The sequence below is a fragment of the Anomaloglossus baeobatrachus genome, chromosome 3, assembly GCF_048569485.1.
Source record: "Anomaloglossus baeobatrachus isolate aAnoBae1 chromosome 3, aAnoBae1.hap1, whole genome shotgun sequence".
Lineage (NCBI taxonomy): Eukaryota > Metazoa > Chordata > Amphibia > Anura > Aromobatidae > Anomaloglossus > Anomaloglossus baeobatrachus.
The window spans coordinates 527,138,984-527,159,627 of NC_134355.1; the positions used below are offsets into that span (position 1 = coordinate 527,138,984).

General features: G+C 41.2%; 1 protein-coding gene across 6 annotated transcripts in view; it reads left to right on the forward strand.

The window, feature by feature from the left end:
* DOCK10 (dedicator of cytokinesis 10) overlaps positions 1-20,644 on the forward strand; it is a 439,835-nt gene that overhangs the window by 322,994 nt on the left and 96,197 nt on the right. For all 6 annotated transcript variants that reach the window (XM_075340778.1, XM_075340775.1, XM_075340774.1 and 3 more), the window contains exons 29-31: positions 4,762-4,845; positions 18,934-19,030; positions 19,268-19,312. In XM_075340778.1, the coding sequence (XP_075196893.1) occupies positions 4,762-4,845; positions 18,934-19,030; positions 19,268-19,312 (226 nt within the window). The remainder of the gene's footprint in view (positions 1-4,761; positions 4,846-18,933; positions 19,031-19,267; positions 19,313-20,644) is intronic.

Sequence of the window (20,644 nt, forward strand, 5' to 3'; positions counted from 1 at the left end):
TTACCAGAACCCTATGACATCATTAGTTATAAGACAAGATGGTTTCTATAAGAATAAAATGCATTCTATTTTCTCACAAGGTTTTCCCATGAACAAACTACATTTTAATTGGATGTGTTAAAAAATATTTCTGTGCTGAGATAATCTTATAAATGTACCCCTGCTATGTGCTGTCTAACGACCATGTCTGACTGTAACGGGACATGCTATGAACGTCTCACAGCTCCTGAACAGCGGAGGAAGGAAAAGAGAACATACAGAATAAACAGCATGGGATTACAGCTGATTCTGATTGGTAAAACATGTTTTTACACAGGCAGAGAAATGTTTTACCTCACAGAATGCAGCATCTGCTATCCCTTGCTGTCCTGTCTGTATACGCTCTTGCTTCCTCCCCTAGCCAAGACTCGCGGTGATCAGAAAGTTTTCACCTATCCTATAGAAAGAGGATAGACCCATTTAAATAAAGATAACTAATAATAAGTTCCACAATTTGATGTTAACTTTTTTTTTCCTCTACTGAGATAATCTTATACATGTGCCTCTGCTATGTACTGTGTAATGGCCGTGTCTGACCGTACAGGGACATGGTCTCTTTATACCACATCTCCTGGGCAGGGGAAGACGTAATAAATCCAATTGGGGCTTATTTTTATTTTAAAATTTATTATTTAAAATGTATTTTGTTTGTGTATTTTTTTCTTTTCATAAAGGAGTTCAACCAAGTTTGGAAGTTATCTTCTGTGTATAAGATAGGTGATAACGTCTGCTGGGAGTCTGACTGCTGGGGCCCCACAATCCTATGAACTGGGGCTCTGAAAAGTAAATTAAGTGGTGGACATATGTGAATGGAGCGGTGGTCGATCATGCACACCTCCACTCCATTCATACTGTATGGGACTGCAAGATATAGCCCAGCCTAGAGTTCAACTGGTCTTCAGCACTTCAGTCAAGGAGTGGAGATCCATATGATGGACCATCGCTCCAACCCCTTTAATTTTTCATGTTCACATAGAGATAGCAGAAATAAGTTTCATTTCATAAAATCCCTTTATGTTAGCGTGGGCCTAATTTTGGTTAAAAAAAGAAAAAGTTAGGCTTTATTAACATGAACATATTTTGTAATCTGTGTCTATTAGATATTTATGGGATATCCTATGAATATGCAATAAATGCCTATTGTGAGACAACCCCTAAAAGTTGGAACAATCAACAAACCCTGAGTAACAAAATTCCAACACAGAGTCATGGCCGAAAGTGTTTGTATCATTTAAATTGTTTTACTAAATTAAGTATTTCTCCCAGTAAACTATTGCAGTTACACATGTTTTATAATACACATGTTTATTTCCTTTGTGTGTATTGGAAATCATAAAAAAACTGAGGGGAAAAAAGTCAAATTGGACATAATTTCACACAAACCCCCCAAAATGGGTCGGACAAAATTGTTGCACCTTTCGAAAATTGTGGGTAAACAACTTTGTTTCAAGCATGGGAAGCTCATCCAAACTCACCTGTAGCAAGTGACAGGTGTGGGCAATAGGAAAATCACACTGAAACTAGATAAAAAGGGAGAACTTGACTCAATCTTTGCATTGTGTGTTTGTGTGTGCCACACTAAATATGGAGAACAGAAAAAGGACAAGAGAACTGTCTGAGGACTTAAAAACTAAATTTGTTGAAAATATCAACAACCTCAATTTTACAAATCCATCTCCAAAGATCTTGATGTTCCTTTGTCCACGGGGCACAACAGAAGAGGTTTACAATCCATGGCACTGTAGCTGGACGGCAGAGAAAAAATGCTGAAAGGTTGCAACGCAGGACAGTCTGGAATAGTGAATAAGTAGCTCCAATCACGTTCCAAAGAATTTGAAGTTGTCCTGCAGGCTCAGGGTGCATCATGGTCAGTCCAAACTATGTATTGACATTTGAATGAAATAAACCGCTATAGCAAGAAACCAAGGAGGACCCCACTGCTGACACAGAGGCATAAATACACTAGACTGTAGTTTACCAAAAAGTATGTAAGTCAAAATCCTCCTGGGAAAGCATCTTATGGACAGATGAGACCAAGATAGAGCTTCTTGGTAAAGCACATCATTGTACTGTTAACTGAAAATAAATAGAGGTCTACAAAGAAAAGAACACAGCACCTACAGTCAAATATGGTGGAGATTCAAATATTATTAGGGTTGTTTTGCTGCATCTGGAACTGGGTGTCTTGACTGTTTGCAAGGCATCATGAAATCTGTAGTGCCCGATGTCAGCAAGCTGGGTTTGCTGTGTAGTCATGAGTCTTTCAGAAAGACAATGAACCTAAACATACTTCAAGAAGCACCCAGAAATAGATGGGAACAAAGCGCAGGAGAGTTCTGAAGTTGCTAGCATTGAGTCTGGATTTAAATTCCATTGAAAAGCTTTAGAGAGATCTTAACCTCTTTATGACTAAGGACATACTGGTACGTCCTTGGTCGCATCCTTCCAGTTACCGCGGACTCCGGCGGCAAGCCTGTAGTATTCCCCACACATGTCTGTTGACCTACTCGAGATTCACCTGTGCCTGTTAACCCCTTAGATCTTGCTGTCAAACACTGACAACATGATTTAAAGGGCCATGGCGATCGCGCCGTTCCTCGCCACTATCGGCGGCGCGCCAATGTGTTGTCATGGTAGTGTGGAATCAGCTGATGACCCCTTACACTGCCATGACTCACTTCCTGTGAGAGCTGACTGAGTGCTGACACTCACAGGAGATGAGCATTTCTGCTGATCAGAGCGATGCTGCTCTGATCAGCAGAAATGCACAGGTCATCGGACTGTGTAGTGATAAAGTCCCCTAGGGGGGCTAGTAAAATACAAAATGTAAAAAAAAGTTTTAAAAAATAAAAAAATACTAAAAGTTCAAATCATCCACCCTCCTCCTTTTTCCCATTGAAAATAAAACTGTTAAAAAGAAATAAAAAATACACATATTTTGTTTTTGACACATTGCGAGAAAATATTCCAAATGCCAAAATTGTTTTTTTAGTCACCGCAACATATCTTTAAAATGCAATAATAGGTGATCAAAAGAGTGCATCTAGACAAAACTGGTGTATTTAAAACCGTCAGCTCAAGGCTCAAAAAATAAGCCATCACTACGACACCGATCCTGAAAAATGAGAATTCTACAGGTCTCGGAAAATGGCGATAAAAGCGTTATTCATTTTTGGGACAAACATCTGAATTTGTTTTCACCACTTAGGTAAAAGTAAAAGTATAGATCATTAGTATCTACGAACTGATCATCATAATGACACATCAGTTTTACCATATAGTGGACATGGTGAGTAAGGCTAAGTTCACACTTCAATTGTTTTCAATCCGTCAGGTCCGTCAGCAACGGATCAGTTGTTTTTTAGATGTCAACTGATGCAACTGATGTGTTTTTCACAGGATTCCTTTCACAGGAATCCTGTGAAAAAACGGATCAGTTGCGTCCGTTACATCCGCTGTGCATCCGTTTTTTGACGGATCAGTCATGATCCGTCTGTGTTTGGGACAGCCCAGTGGGCGTGCCAAACATGCTGGGCATGCTCAGTAGAGCATGACTGAATCCTGCGCTGGATTCCGTTGTAAGACGGATTACGACGGAATCCAGCACCATAGACATACATTACAAGCTTGACGGATGGCGACGGATTCCTGTGCGGCGCGTTAATTTTGACGGCCCGAAAAACGTTACATTCTGCGTTGCTCCCCGCTCGGCGGTCAGTCAAAAACGACGGACCGCGACGCAGCGGATGCAACGCAGGGTCATCAGTCGCAATCTGTCACTAATAGAAGTCTATGGGGAAATACTGGATTCCTGCAAAATATTTTGCAGGATTCCTTAATTCCTCAAGGCTACGGATTGTGACTGATGCAAAACAACTGAAGTGTGAACTTAGCCTAAAAAACATTGTAGAATTTCACTTTTTTCATTATTTTTCCACATTTGGAATTTTTTTCCCGTTTTCTAGTACACTATGTGGTAAAACTAATGGTTTCATTCAAAAGTACAACTCGTCCCGCAATAAAATGGCAATATCCCTCATATGGCGATATTGATGGAAAAATAAAAAAGTTATGGGGCTCGGAAGAAGGAGAGGAAAAAGCGAAAATGAAAAACGGAAAATTGCCTGGAGGTGAAGGGGTTAAAATTGCTGTTGGGAGAAGGCACCCTTGTAATAGGAGAGACCTGGAGCAGTCTGCAAAAGAAGAGAGGTCCAAATTAACAGTTGAGATGTAGAAAAATCTTGATGATGGTTATAGGAAGGGATTGATTGCAGTTATTTATTCTGAAGGGTGGTCAACCAAATATTAAGTTCATGGTGACATCGATTTTCTCCCAACCATTTTTGGGGTTTTATGTGAAATTATGTCCAATTTGCCTTCATTTCTCAGATTTAATTTGTGTTGTCCCAATACACATAAAGGAAATAAACTCGTGTATAACAAAAGATGTCTAATTGCAATAATTTTCTGGAGGAAATTCTTCATTTTCGGCAACAATGTCAATGGTACAAACACTTTCTGCCACTTCTGTATTTATGCCTACATATAATTCCCATTTGTTAAGGGGGCTTTACACGCTACGACATCGCTAATGCGAACTCGTTGGGGTCACGGATTTGGTGACGCACATCCGGCCGCATTAGCTATGCCGTTGCGTGTGACACCGATGAGCGATTTTGCAACTGTTTAATTTGGCAAAAAATTACAATCTTTGTTTTCTAGCGCTGTTTCACGTTTATGGACCGTGGCTTTGTATTCAAGATGATAAGTGGCTGCATAAGTATGTTTAGCCCAGGAGACCACAAGGTAAAGGGTTCATGCATTTATTAATATCATTGACATACATTATATTCTTGTTGGCTAACTAGATATAATAGTAAGTTTCATATACTGTTTGCAATCATTTCTGCATCTAATGAAAATCACCCAGACTTCATGGAAGACCTGAATCAGACGTCCGTGTTGCACAAACATGTTCTGTGTGTTTTTCACAGATATAACCAAATAGTCTATAGTCACATGCTCTGTTTTCATGTCCGCATTCACATGTCCATGTTCACATGTCCTGTCTATGGGTATGTTCACATGTCCTGTCTATGGGTATGTTCACATGTCCTGTCTATGGGTATGTTCACATGTCCTGTCTATGGGTATGTTCACATGTCCATGTCTGTGTTCTTTTATGGCTCGTGTCTGTGCAAAACTCATCAAGAATAAAAAGTATCAAAAGTCTATAAGTCTGTGAAAATACGTACAGCACACAGATGGCATTAGTTATCCATTTGTGAAAATCAGTTATGACACATTGACTTCACCCGGATGACACACAGATCCAAATCTACGTCTTACACATACGCCAGCTTTTAGGTCCTGCGCAGGCACACTTTGATTTTTCCTTGCTCAGGGCAGATCAAAGTATTGCAGTGTGCCTGTGCAGGACCTCAATGCCGGCGAGTGTGTATGACGTAGACGCATCATGCACCACGGCTTCAGAATAAGGAAGACCAAGATGGCCAAAAGGCGAGGCGCCGGTCCCGGAGAACGGTGCCACCCATCCGACCATTGTGCAGCGGAGTGACCTTGTAGGTGAATATTATAAAGTGTTTTTTATGTTCTACACAGCGGCCTGAGCTATAATATACAGCATGTTAGAATGCTGTACATAAGAGCCCACTAGTGGTGGCCGCAGCTTATAGACCGAAAAACTGGTGACAGGTTCGCTTTAAACACTGATCACACACTGACCAAACACTGATGACGCATGGAACCAGAATATTGATGACACACTGACCAAACACTGATGACACATGAATCCAAACACTGTTGACACTTAAATCCAAGACATTTATGACACGCTGGTCATACACTAATGACGCTTGGAACCAAAACACTGATAGCACACTGACCAAACTCTGATGACACATTGATCCAAAACATTGATGACACGCTGACTATACACTAATGACACTTGGATTCAAACCACTGATGACACACTGATCAAATACTGATGACATATGGATCCAAAACATTGATGACATAATGACCTAACACTAGTGATACATGGATTAAAGACACTGATGACACACTGAACAAACGCTGATGACACACTGACCAAACTCTGAAGACACATTTAAACAAAACACTGATGACACACTGACCAAAAAACATTGATAATAAATGGTTCCAAAACATTGATGACGCACTCTCCATACACTAATGACACTTGGATCCAAACTAATGATGACATACTGACCAAATACTGCTGACACATGGATCCAAAACATTGATGACATACTGAGGTAACACTAATGACACAAGGATTAAAAACACTGATGACACACTGAACACATTACCCCACCTGTGACCACAAGTAACCTCAGTGATGTCACCACTCACAGCTGCAACTCAGTCAGTGTCTGCCTCAAGCAGCAGCGGGTGGTCATATTCTGTAATGTGCTGCTTTGTGGGATCATTGTGGGACCCCATGTGCATTACGTTTCACCTGTGTGTTTGGGGGGGGAGATTAATAAATTGGAGAAAGAGGGTGTTTTTTTGTATTTTATTTAAAATAAATGATTTATTTATTTATTGTGTTTATTTCTTGTCACTTACAGGATTAGTAATGGGGGTCTCATAGACCCCTATTCAGTAATAATCTAAAGCTGTGAGCTGTCATTAAGCCTTTATATTACCCTGATTGCCACTGCACCAAGGCAATAGGGATAGACTGGGTAAAGTCCTGGATTTGTCCCATCTAATGGACAATTGTGGTCGGGTGCAGGCTGCTACTTTTAGGCTGGGGAGGGCCCAATAACCATTGGCCTCCCAGCCTGAGAATGCCAACCCCAGCTGTCGGCTTTATAATGGCTGGGTATCAAAATTGGGGGGTACTGCATGCCGTTTTTAAAATTATTTATTCAAATAATTAAAAAAAGCCGCTTTGGCTCCCTCTTATTTTGATACACAGCCAAGATAAGCGCATGGCTGGGGGTTGCAGCCTATGGCCGTCTGCTTTATCTGCGCTGGGTATCACAATATGGGGGGACCCTACGCCATTTTTTTAAATTATTTATTTTTACACTATAGGGACAGCATATGTGATCCTAACTAATCACAGATGTAGTCACACAGGGTGAGGGTGCAGTCTGGCTGCAACCAATCTCAGACGCCGGGTCTGACAGTGGGCGAGGGAAGCAGTGCTTATGTATAAGAGTTAATGAGCATACCCGGAAATAGTGTTACAGCCGCAGGGAAGGTTGGTAAGTATAACAGTCCTACTTTATTCCATATTTTCTTTCTTTTTCCTTTGGGTTTTTTTTTAAAACAAATTTCTATCATTATCTAGGTGGCCAAACCCGAATTTCCCTGAGAAGTCTGTGTTCAGGGTCCATGCATGGACACTAGGTATCTGGTACAGACTCCAAACTTTACATTTCGGGTTTGCCCATCACTGATGATGACACACTGACCAAACACTGATGATCCACTGATAAAACACTTATGACACATGGATCCAAAACAGTGATGACACACTGACCAAACTATGATGACAAATGGATCCAAAATACTGACGATACATGGATCCAAAACATTGATGACATCCTTACCCAACCCTGATGACTCATGGATCTAAAACACTGATGGGACACTGACCCAATATTGGTGACACATGAAGACAAAACACTGATGACACATTAATCAAATACTGATGACAAATTGACAAAACACTGATGACACCAGTACTATATTTTAGCGTATGTGAAAAACAGGGATGTTTCAATGAGTCCTAAGTAGAGATAGTCGAACCCTCAAATGCTAAGGTTCGTTGGGTCCGGATGGACGTAAAAAAATAATTAAATCTGGTCCTGGACCGGACCTAACCCGAACTTGATTCCGGGCACCGAACCCCATATAAGTCTAAGAGACCCGAAGTGTTATAGAATGGTGTTACTAAAGGCTAAGGGGCTGCAAAAAAAAGCAGAGTGTGGATTAAATTATACATACCGAGTTTCTACGCGGCTGTCACACTGTTTCTGTGTCATCTCATTAAATCTCATGGATATTCACTGCTTTCTCTGCCCACTCTCTGTGACAATGTCTGTGATTGGTTGCAGTCAGATGGCATAGGGTCTCTCTTATTTTGCTATCCAGTGCAGATAAAGCAGACAGCTGGAGGCTGCAGCTCACAGCTGTGTGTGTTATCTTGGCTGTGTATCAAAATATGAGGGACGCCATGCAGCTTTATTTTAATTGTTTAAATAATTTAAAAATAACAGCATGTGGTCCCCCAGATATTGATACCCAGCATAAAGCAGACAATTGGGGTAAGGTATTCTCAGGCTGGGGCTGCCCATGGTTATTGGGCCTCTACAGACTTTAAATAGTAGCCAACAACCACCCAGGATTGTCGCATCCATTAGGTGTGACAATCCCGGAACTTACCCAACTCATGCCGATTGCCCTAGTGCAGTGTCAGTTGGGGTAATAAGGGGTTAATGACAGCTCACAGCTGCCACTGAGCCCTTGATAAGTAATGAAATGCATCTATGAGACTGACACGATCTCCCACGACGATCCTGGGTCTGCTCTATCCTGAAATCGCAGTGCGCGTCACATTAGAAAATATGACCGATCACTGTGGCAGCATTAGGGACTAGAGATGAGCGAACTGGTCCCGGTTCGGCTCGAGGCGGTTCGCCGAACGGAGATCCCGTTCGAGTTCAGTTCGACGAACCGAACTCGAACGTATAGGCTATAATGGGAGGCAATAACAAACACATAAAAATGCATGATAAATGTACACAAACAGTTAATAAACATTGCCATAACACTTACCGGTCCCCGCGATCCCTTCTGCACTCTGTCTCCTGCCGCTATTCCATCCGATGATCGCTGAATCCTCCCGGCGACCGGCACTGCCAGCAGAGATGCAGGACCTATCGTGACGTCAAAATAGCCATGTGACCAGTCACGTGGCTATTATCTCATTGGCTACAGACTGGTCACATGACTATGACACGTCATGTAGGACCTGCGAGTGCATCTCTCCGGTACACGGTGCACATATGTGTATCGCCGTGTACCGGCGACATGCTCTACCACACGGTCGACTCCCCGTTCCGTTAGGGACCGGCTGACACAGCCGGTCATTAACGGAGATCACCGTTGCCATAGCAACGCAGTTAGCGGTGACGTCACCGCTAACCGCGGCTCCGAGAGCACCATTGCTATGGTAACGCGTCTGTCAGCGGTACCGCTGTTACCGCTGACAGCCAGCACTGATCACTCACGGAGTGAAGGCTGCACGCTGCTTCCCGATTGTAGTGAGGATTGTAGTGAGCATTGTAGTGAGGATGAGGTTCCCCAGCCCCAAGTGATGAGCTGGTGAACCTCATCCTTCCTCACTACAATCGTCACTACTACTACACTAGTGAGGATTGTAGTGAGGATTGTAGTGAGGATTGTAGTGAGGATGAGGTTCCCCAGCCCCAAGTGATGAGCTGGGGAACCTCATCCTTCCTCACTACAATCGTCACTACTACTACACTAGAAAGAAGACAGAAGAGCAGGATCGTGGAGGGCTGACAGGGGGTAATAAAGATGGCGTCTCTAAGTGTGTCTGTGTATTTATTTCTATTAAAGTATTTTTTCTCTGTGTGGTGTTTTTTTTTAACCCTTTATTGGAGATTCTTAATGGCCGGGTCAAACGTCCCTGACATTAAGAATCTCTGGCTTAATACTGGCTAGTAAAACAAAGCCAGTATTAACTCATGATTACCCAACAAGCCACCCGGCTCCAGGGCTGTTGGAAGAGTTGGATACAGCGCCAGATGATGGCGCTTCTATGAGAGCGCCATTTTCTGGGACGGCTGCGGACTGAAATCCGCAGCAGAGGCGCCCAGAAACCTCGGGTTAGCCTGTGCTGCGGATTCCAATCCCCAGCTGCCTAGTTGTACCCGGCTGGACACAAAAATGGGGCGAAGCCCACGTCATTTGTTTTTTAATTATTTCATGAAATAAGTGAAATAATTAAAAAAAAACGGGTTTCCCTATATTTTTGGTTCCCAGCCGGGTACAAATAGGCAACTGGGGGTTGGAGGCAGCCCGTGGCTGCCTGCTGTACCTGGCTAGCATACAAAAATATGGCGAAGCCCACGTCATTTTTTTGGTGGGCAAAAAAATTCTGCATACAGTCCTGGATGGAGTATGCTGAGCCTTGTAGTTCTGCAGCTGCTGTCTGCTCTTCTCCAGACAGACAGCAGCTGCAGAACTACAAGGCTCAGCGTACTCCATCCAGGACTGTATGCAGAAGTTTTTTGCCCCCTGAAAAAATTATGTGGGCTTCGCCATATTTTTGTATGCTAGCCAGGTACAGCAGGCAGGTACAGCTGCCCCCAACCCCCAGTTGCCTATTTGTACCCGGCTGAGAACCAAAAATAAAGGGAAGCCCTTTTTTTATTATTTCATGAATTTCACAACTAGGCAGCTGGGGATTGGAATCCGCAGCACAGGTTGGCCTGAGCTTTCTGGGCCCCACTGCTGCGAATTGCAGTCTGCAGCCACCTCAGAAAATGGCATTTTCATAGAAGCGCCATCTTCTGGCACTGTATCCAACTCTTCCAGCACCTGCCTGCTATACCTGGCTAGCATACAAAAATATGGCGAAGCTCACGTCCTTTTTTTGTAGTTTTTTGGCAAAAAAAATAAAAAATGCTTCCCTGGATTTTCCATTGCCATTGAAGGTAACATCAAGCAGTGGGGGTTAGCAGCCAGTAGCTGCTTGGATTACCCTTAGCTAGCAATACAAAAAATGCAGCAGGAGCCCATATATATTTTTTTTAATTATTTATTTAAATAACTAAAAACAAAATGGGCTTCCCTGTATTTTGATTGCTGGACATCACAGTGCTGTAAAAATAAATCTTTAAAAAAATGACGTAGCGCTCCGCGGTATTTTTGATTCTCAGCGCAGATAAAGCAGACAGCTATGGGTTGTCACCCCCATCTGCCTGCCGTTACCTTGGTTGGCAATCAAAATACAGGGAAGCCCATTAATTTTTTCTATTTAAAAAATAGTTAAAAAAAAAAATGACGTTGGGTCCCCCCATTTTTGATAGCCAGCTAGGGTAAAGCAGACGGCTGTAGCCTGAAAACCACAGCTGGCAGCTTTACCGTGGTTGGGGATCCAATGTGGAGGTCCCCTCAGGCTCTTTTTTATAATTATTTTATAAATATTAATAATTACACAATAAAAGTAGGGTCCCCCCCCAAATTGGATCACCAGCCAAGGTAAAGCGGACAGCTGTGGTCTGGTATTCTCAGGGTGGGAAGGTCCATAGTTATTGGGCCTTCACAGCCTAAAAATAGCAGGCCGCAGGCACCCCAGACGTGGCGCATCCACTAGATGCGCCAATCCTGGCGCTTCACCCCAGCTCATCCCGTGCCCTGGTGCAGTGGCAAACGGGGTAATAAATCGGGTTGATACTAGCTGTAAAGTCACCTGAGATCAAACCCAGCAGTTTGTGATGTCATGGCGTCTATTAGATACCCAACATCATAAACTGTCAGTACTAAAAAAAAAAAAAAATCGACAAAATAAATTTATTTGAAAAAACAGTCCCCAAAACATTTCCTCTTTCACCAATTTATTGTAAGAAAAAAAATTAAGGGGTCCCACGACGACTCTGGACCGTCTAGAATATGGGGGGGAGACACTCAGGGAACGTATCCCCCATTTTCTAGGAGTGCGGACCCTTCATGTGAGGAGTGTGGGTGCAATGAATCTACACTCACTCTTCTCGGGTCCACAGCAGCAGAGTCCATGTCGTAATGGTTGCTACCAAAGCTGCAATGCCCTGCTCATGAGGTAAGGGCATGCCTAATCAGGAGAACTACTGTAGAGGAAGCTCTGCTCACTGGTATATAGGTGCTCAGAGGAAATAATAGATAAAATTAGTGATTAACCTCGGCACTCTAAATCTCCCAGACTAAGTCAGTAAGTCACAACGGATAGTAATGCAAAATCACTCTTTATTGGTCGGTATTAAGAAAAAAAATTTTTCATAAGCATATATGTTTTTGTCCAAAACAAGTTACAAATGACGTTTCGGCCTGAGCCTTCGTCAGATTGGACTTATCTGCATGTAATCATGAAAAATGACAATAATCAGTATCACATAAGAGTGAGAGAACAATAACATAAACTCGAACAATGTAGAGGTACAATTGGGATGCAGCAAAAAAATTGCAACACAGCAAGAAATGAAACACATGATACAAATGTCATAATACAGTACAAGGACAATATAGTAATGACAAATATGGGGTCAGAGTAGGCTTAGACAGCTCTGGTACGAAAGAGATGTCAATCATAAAGTAACATGTGCAGTAGGTGTAGAGCTACAGTATGCATGGCAGAGCTAATGGGTAGACCGACCATAGAAAAAGAACAGAGAAAAAGTGGAGAAAAAATGTAGAAAAAGTGGAGAAAAAGTGGAGAAAAAGTGGAGAAAAAATGTAGAAAAAATGTAGAAAAAGTGGAGAAAAAGTGGAGAAAAAGTGGAGAATAAGTGGAGAAAAAATGGAGAAAAAAATGGAGAAAAAGTGGAGAAAAAGTGGAGGAAAAAGTGGAGAATAAGTGGAGAAAAAGTGGAGAAAAAGTGGAGAAAAAATGTAGAAAAAGTGGAGAAAAAGTGGAGAATAAGTGGAGAAAAAATGGAGAAAAAAATGGAGAAAAAGTGGAGAAAAAGTGGAGAATAAGTGGAGAAAAAGTGGAGAATAAGTGGAGAAAAAGTGGAGAAAAAGTGGAGAATAAGTGGAGAAAAAGTGGAGAAAAAGTGGAGAAAAAGTGGAGAATAAGTGGAGAAAAAGTGGAGAAAAAGTGGAGAAAAAGTGGAGAATAAGTGGAGAAAAAATGGAGAATAAGTGGAGAAAAAATGGAGAAAAAAATGGAGAAAAAGTGGAGAAAAAGTGGAGAAAAAGTGGAGAACTGGAGAAAAAATGGAGAAAAAGTGGAGAAAAAGTGGAGAAAAAGTGGAGAATAAGTGGAGAAAAAGTGGAGAAAAAGTGGAGAAAAAGTGGAGAATAAGTGGAGAAAAAGTGGAGAAAAAGTGGAGAAAAAGTGGAGAATAAGTGGAGAAAAAGTGGAGAATAAGTGGAGAAAAAATGGAGAAAAAGTGGAGAAAAAGTGGAGAATAAGTGGAGAAAAAATGGAGAATAAGTGGAGAAAAAATGGAGAAAAAAATGGAGAAAAAGTGGAGAAAAAGTGGAGAAGTGGAGAAAAAATGGAGAAAAAGTGGAGAAAAAGTGGAGAAAAAGTGGAGAATAAGTGGAGAAAAAGTGGAGAAAAAGTGGAGAAAAAATGGAGAATAAGTGGAGAAAAAATGGAGAAAAAAATGGAGAAAAAGTGGAGAAAAAGTGGAGAAGTGGAGAAAAAATGGAGAAAAAGTGGAGAAAAAGTGGAGAAAAAATGTAGAAAAGTGGAGAAAAAGTGGAGAAAAAATATAGAAAAAAATGGAGAAAAAGTGGAGAAAAAGTGGAGAAAAAATGTAGAAAAAGTGGAGAAAAAGTGGAGAATAAGTGGAGAAAAAGTGGAGAAAAAGTGGAGAAAAAATATAGAAAAAAATGTAGAAAAAGTGGAGAAAAAGTGGAGAAAAAATGTAGAAAAAGTGGAGAAAAAGTGGAGAAAAAATGTAGAAAAAATGGAGAAAAAGTGGAGAAAAAGTGGAGAATAAGTGGAGAAAAAAATGGAGAAAAAAATGGAGAAAAAGTGGAGAAAAAGTGGAGAAAAAGTGGAGGAAAAAGTGGAGAAAAAGTGGAGAAAAAATGTAGAAAAAGTGGAGAAAAAGTGGAGAATAAGTGGAGAAAAAGTGGAGAAAAAGTGGAGAAAAAATATAGAAAAAAATGGAGAAAAAGTGGAGAAAAAGTGGAGAAAAAATGGAGAAAAAGTGGAGAAAAAGTGGAGAAAAAATGTAGAAAAAGTGGAGAAAAAGTGGAGAAAAAGTGGAGAAAAAGTGGAGAATAAGTGGAGAAAAAATGGAGAAAAAAATGGAGAAAAAGTGGAGAAAAAGTGGAGGAAAAAGTGGAGAATAAGTGGAGAAAAAGTGGAGAATAAGTGGAGAAAAAGTGGAGAAAAAAATGGAGAAAAAGTGGAGAAAAAGTGGAGAAAAAGTGGAGTAAAAATGTAGAAAAAGTGGAGAAAAAATGTAGAAAAAGTGGAGAAAAAGTGGAGAAAAAGTGGAGAAAACATGTAGAAAAAAATGGAGAAAAAGTGGAGAAAAAATGTAGAAAAAGTGGAGGAAAAAGTGGAGAATAAGTGGAGAATAAGTGGAGAATAAGTGGAGAAAAAGTGGAGAAAAAATGGAGAAAAAGTGGAGAAAAAGTGGAGAAAAAGTGGAGTAAAAATGTAGAAAAAGTGGAGAAAAAATGTAGAAAAAGTGGAGAAAAAGTGGAGAAAACATGTAGAAAAAAATGGAGAAAAAGTGGAGAAAAAATGTAGAAAAAGTGGAGAAAAAGTGGAGAAAAAATGTAGAAAAAGTGGAGAATAAGTGGAGAAAAAATAGAGAAAAAAATGGAGAAAAAGTGGAGAAAAAGTGGAGGAAAAAGTGGAGAATAAGTGGAGAAAAAGTGGAGAATAAGTGGAGAAAAAGTGGAGAATAAGTGGAGAAGTGGAGAAAAAGTGGAGAATAAGTGGAGAAAAAGTGGAGAATAAGTGGAGAAAAAATGTAGAAAAAGTGGAGAAAAAGTGGAGAAAAAAGTGGAGAAAAAGTGGAGAAAAAGTGGAGAATAAGTGGAGAAAAAGTGGAGAATAAGTGGAGAAAAAGTGGAGAAAAAGTGGAGAATAAGTGGAGAAAAAATGGAGAAAAAAATGGAGAAAAAGTGGAGAAAAAGTGGAGAAAAAGTGGAGAAGAAGTGGAGAAAAAATGGAGAAAAAAATGGAGAAAAAGTGGAGAAAAAGTGGAGAAAAAGTGGAGAAAAAGTGGAGTAAAAATGTAGAAAAAGTGGAGAAAAAGTGGAGAAAAAATGTAGAAAAAGTGGAGAAAAAGTGGAGAAAAAGTGGAGAAAAAGTGGAGAAGTGGAGAAAAAATGGAGAAAAAGTGGAGAAAAAATGTAGAAAAAGTGGAGAAAAAGTGGAGAAAAAGTGGAGAAAAAGTGGAGAAGAAGTGGAGAAAAAATGGAGAAAAAAATGGAGAAAAAGTGGAGAAAAAGTGGAGAAAAAGTGGAGAAAAAGTGGAGTAAAAATGTAGAAAAAGTGGAGAAAAAGTGGAGAAAAAATGTAGAAAAAGTGGAGAAAAAGTGGAGAAAAAGTGGAGAAAAAGTGGAGAAGTGGAGAAAAAATGGAGAAAAAGTGGAGAAAAAATGTAGAAAAAGTGGAGAAAAAGTGGAGAAAAAGTGGAGAATAAGTGGAGAAAAAATGTAGAAAAAATGGAGAAAAAGTGGAGAAAAAGTGGAGAAAAAATGTAGAAAAAGTGGAGAAAAAGTGGAGAATAAGTGGAGAAAAAATGGAGAAAAAAATGGAGAAAAAGTGGAGAATAAGTGGAGAATAAGTGGTGAATAAGTGGAGAAAAAAATGGAGAAAAAGTGGAGAAAAAGTGGAGAAAAAGTGGAGAAGAAGTGGAGAAAAAATGGAGAAAAAAATGGAGAAAAAGTGGAGTAAAAATGTAGAAAAAGTGGAGAAAAAGGGGAGAAAAAATGTAGAAAAAGTGGAGAAAAAGTGGAGAATAAGTGGAGAATAAGTGGAGAAAAAATAGAGAAAAAAATGGAGAAAAAGTGGAGAAAAAGTGGAGGAAAAAGTGGAGAATAAGTGGAGAAAAAGTGGAGAATAAGTGGAGAAAAAGTGGAGAATAAGTGGAGAAGTGGAGAAAAAGTGGAGAATAAGTGGAGAAAAAGTGGAGAATAAGTGGAGAAAAAATGTAGAAAAAGTGGAGAAAAAGTGGAGAAAAAAGTGGAGAAAAAGTGGAGAAAAAGTGGAGAATAAGTGGAGAAAAAGTGGAGAATAAGTGGAGAAAAAGTGGAGAAAAAGTGGAGAATAAGTGGAGAAAAAATGGAGAAAAAAATGGAGAAAAAGTGGAGAAAAAGTGGAGAAAAAGTGGAGAAGAAGTGGAGAAAAAATGGAGAAAAAAATGGAGAAAAAGTGGAGAAAAAGTGGAGAAAAAGTGGAGAAAAAGTGGAGTAAAAATGTAGAAAAAGTGGAGAAAAAGTGGAGAAAAAATGTAGAAAAAGTGGAGAAAAAGTGGAGAAAAAGTGGAGAAAAAGTGGAGAAGTGGAGAAAAAATGGAGAAAAAGTGGAGAAAAAATGTAGAAAAAGTGGAGAAAAAGTGGAGAAAAAGTGGAGAAAAAGTGGAGAAGAAGTGGAGAAAAAATGGAGAAAAAAATGGAGAAAAAGTGGAGAAAAAGTGGAGAAAAAGTGGAGAAAAAGTGGAGTAAAAATGTAGAAAAAGTGGAGAAAAAGTGGAGAAAAAATGTAGAAAAAGTGGAGAAAAAGTGGAGAAAAAGTGGAGAAAAAGTGGAGAAGTGGAGAAAAAATGGAGAAAAAGTGGAGAAAAAATGTAGAAAAAGTGGAGAAAAAGTGGAGAAAAAGTGGAGAATAAGTGGAGAAAAAATGTAGAAAAAATGGAGAAAAAGTGGAGAAAAAGTGGAGAAAAAATGTAGAAAAAGTGGAGAAAAAGTGGAGAATAAGTGGAGAAAAAATGGAGAAAAAAATGGAGAAAAAGTGGAGAATAAGTGGAGAATAAGTGGTGAATAAGTGGAGAAAAAAATGGAGAAAAAGTGGAGAAAAAGTGGAGAAAAAGTGGAGAAGAAGTGGAGAAAAAATGGAGAAAAAAATGGAGAAAAAGTGGAGTAAAAATGTAGAAAAAGTGGAGAAAAAGGGGAGAAAAAATGTAGAAAAAGTGGAGAAAAAGTGGAGAATAAGTGGAGAATAAGTGGAGAAAAAATGGAGAAAAAAATGGAGAAAAAGTGGAGAATAAGTGGTGAATAAGTGGAGAAAAAGTGGAGAATAAGTGGAGAATAAGTGGAGAATAAGTGGAGAAAAAATGGAGAAAAAAATGGAGAAAAAGTGGAGAATAAGTGGTGAATAAGTGGAGAAAAAGTGGAGAATAAGTGGAGAATAAGTGGAGAAAAAATGGAGAATAAGTGGAGAAAAAGTGGAGAAAAAAATGGAGAAAAAGTGGAGCATCCTTTGGTGCCTTTCATGTGACACTAAGGGGTGCTTAGCTTTGTATTTAGCCAAAAAAAAATGAAAAAAAAAATGACGTAGGATTCCCCCTAGTTTTGTAGCCAGCTAGGGTAAAGCAGACGGCTGCAGCCTGCAGACCACAGCTGGCAACCTCACCTTGGCTGGTAATCCAAAACTGAGGGCACCCCACGCTGTTATTTTAAATTAAATAAATAATTTAAAAAAAAAACACGTAGGGGTCCCCCCAAAATTGGATCACCAGCCAAGGTAAAGCAGACAGCTGGGGCCTGATATTCTCAGACTAGGGAGGTCCATGGTTATTGGACTCTCCCCAGCCTAAAAATAGCAGGCCGCAGCCGCCCCAGAAGTGGCGCATCCATTAGATGCGCCAATCCTGGTGCTTCGCCCCAGCTCATCCCGCGCCCTGGTGCGGTGGCAAACGGGGTAATATATGGGGTTAATACCAGATGTGTAAGTCACCTGGCATCAAGCCCTGGGGTTGGTGAGGTCAGGCGTCTATCAGATACCCGACATCACCAACCCAGTCAGTAATAAAAAAAAATAGACGACAAACACATTTTTATTTGAAAAAACACTCCCCAAAACATTCCCTCTTTAACCAATTTATTAGAAAAAAAACAAATCCAGGTCTGGTGTAATCCAAGGGGTTGCCATGACGATCCACACTGTCGCAGTCAATGAAGAGCAGGATGTTCCCCATTGGCTGGGAGAGCAGTGCAGTGACCTGAGCTAACATCAATGGGTCAGCCCAGGTCACTGCAGGGGATGACAAGTGCTGCTGTCAGGAGCGAGGTACATTACCTGCGCTGATCTCCTGCACTGCCGACAGCCCCTGTCACTGAGTTCAATGACCGGAGCCTTCACACCAAGTATCGCGAGAGGCCCGTGACGTCACCGCTAGTCAGTCTCGGGTCGGAAGCGAGAGGTGGTGTGACAAGCGGCGGCCATGGAGGACAGTGACAGCGCTGAGGTCGGGATGGCGGGACTTCATCACCGCAGGTAAGCCGAGCGGGACCATGTGTGCAGAGTGTGTGTGTGTGTGTGTGTGTGTGTGTGTGTGTGTGTGTATGTATGTATGTGTACAATACATGCCGCGGGCAGGAGGGGGTGGAGCGAGCTGAGCGGGGAAGTGTGGGCTTCCTGCACGTAACTAGGATAAACATCGGGTTACTAACCAAAGCGCTTTGGTTGGATACCCGATGTTCATCTTGGTTACCAGCTTGTGGCAGGCTGCCAGCGATGGCTCCTGCACACTGTAGCTGTAAAAAGCCCTGCTTTTTGCTGCTAGAACCGTTCTCGAACGTTTCTAGAACTATCGAACTTTTGCAAAAAAGCTCGAGTTCTAGTTCGATCTAGAACACCCCCAAAAATCACTCGAGCCTCGAACTGGAGAACCACGAACCGCGAACCGCGCTCAACTCTATTAGGGACACACTGACAGAGCCGCAGCTGTGAGGATGGTGACAAACTTAATCACAATATATATTGCCAAATACTCTTTGTTTTCATGTACAGATCCCGTTGTTCAGTTTTTAGAAATAGGTGGTCATGGATTGCGTTAGTTTTGTAAGAAGGGAAGAAGGGACTGTGATGGTTTTGAATTTAATACTTGTCATTTTGCTACTTTTGAACCCTTTATTTTCCTATTAGTAACATGCCAGTAATTTCTGTGGATGACGGGTGTGATTACATTTCAGATCTTGTACCAGTACAAGTTTGAGTTTCTCCAGGAGGTCTGCAGCCATGAACATTTCATTCCGCTCTGTTTACCAATACGATCAACAAACATTCCAGGTAATAATTCCAATCTGTGTGTTTGTGTGTTACACCCCAGTTTAGCAAGTGTATATTCTGGTGCCCTCTACACCCATGCATACAATGTGGACATAGCTTGTAGATCTGTAAACCTAAACTCATTGCTAGTGTCCGTTCCTCACGACTAAAGTAACTACATTTTCTAAACATGGAGGCTACTTATTTTATACATATATTTTTACACATGTATGTTTTTTTTTTCCACACAACGTTTAGATTCAGTTACTCCCACAGACTCTACAAAAGCGTACCATGCATTAGGTAGGTATTCCTTTATAGAGCTTTTATGCTGTAAGAAATATTGAAATGGCATTAGAGTCATTAAATAATATGGACACCAATTAGGGCAGTTTTGTTTTACCTAATTAGGCCGGTTTCAGACGTCCGTGTTTCAGGTATGTGTGACATCTGTTTTTAACACGGATGCCACATGTACCCAAGTTATTCTGTACTGTTACTCACACGGTCGTGTTTTCACACGGACTATGTGACCCCTCGTGGACCCGCATGCACACACAGAGACATGTCTGATATTTCTCCAGCGGCATGAGTGTCTCACGGATCCCACACTGATGTGATCCATGTGACATCAGGGTGACACGTACCGGAGAAAACACGGGTCTTCTAAATAAAAAAATATTTCTTTATTTACCTGTATCCAGCGCTGTTTTCTTCAGCTCTGCTGCCCCCTGCTTCTGACCCCCGCTCATTATATTCATTATTCACTGCACCTTGGAGCTGGAAGCAGTAGCATTGCTGATGACTTCAGTGCCGGGGACAGCATCGCTGGGGACAGGTGAGTATACAGCAGTGTGTGTGGGTGTGTGTGAGAGTATGTGTGTGTGCAGTGAGAACCTGGAAGCCGGAGCATCGCTGGGGACAGCATCGCCGGCGACAGTGCCATGCACAGCATCCCGAAGGACAGCATCACCGAGGACAGCATCGCCGCATCGCCGGTGACAGGTGAGTATTCAGCAAGCAAGCAGTGTGTGTGCATTGACGTCCAGGATGTCATCAGAGTTCCCAATAAACTCTGATGAACCCGTGAAGTCACTGTCCTGACACCCACTGTAGCGCAGGTGTCGCGGGGATGTCATCAGGATGTCATCAGAGTTCATTGGGAACTCCAATGACCTCCTGGACGTCACTGCACACACACTGCTTGCTGGATACTCACCTGTTCCCGATGCTGTCCTCTGTACTGCTGTACTTAGCGTTGTTCCCGTGATGCTCCAGCTTCCAGGTCCTCAGTGCAGTGAATAAGCAATAAATATAATGAACGGGGGTCAGGAGCGGGAGGCAGCAGAGCCGAAGAAAACAGCGCTGGATACAGGTAAATATAGAAAATCTTTTTATTTCAATGACCCGTGTTTTCTCTGGTACATGTCAAACATATGCAAACAAAGATGTCACACGTGTAACACACATATGACCATAACCATGCGTGTGACTTGTACCTGATTAAACATGGACGTCTGAAATCGGCCTTAGATGTAGTTTTGGCTCAAAATATGCAATTGACTTCCACTTAAGTTACCTTTTTGCCTTTTATAGCCTGTGTGTTGCCCTTATTAACTGCTGGCTGGACAGATT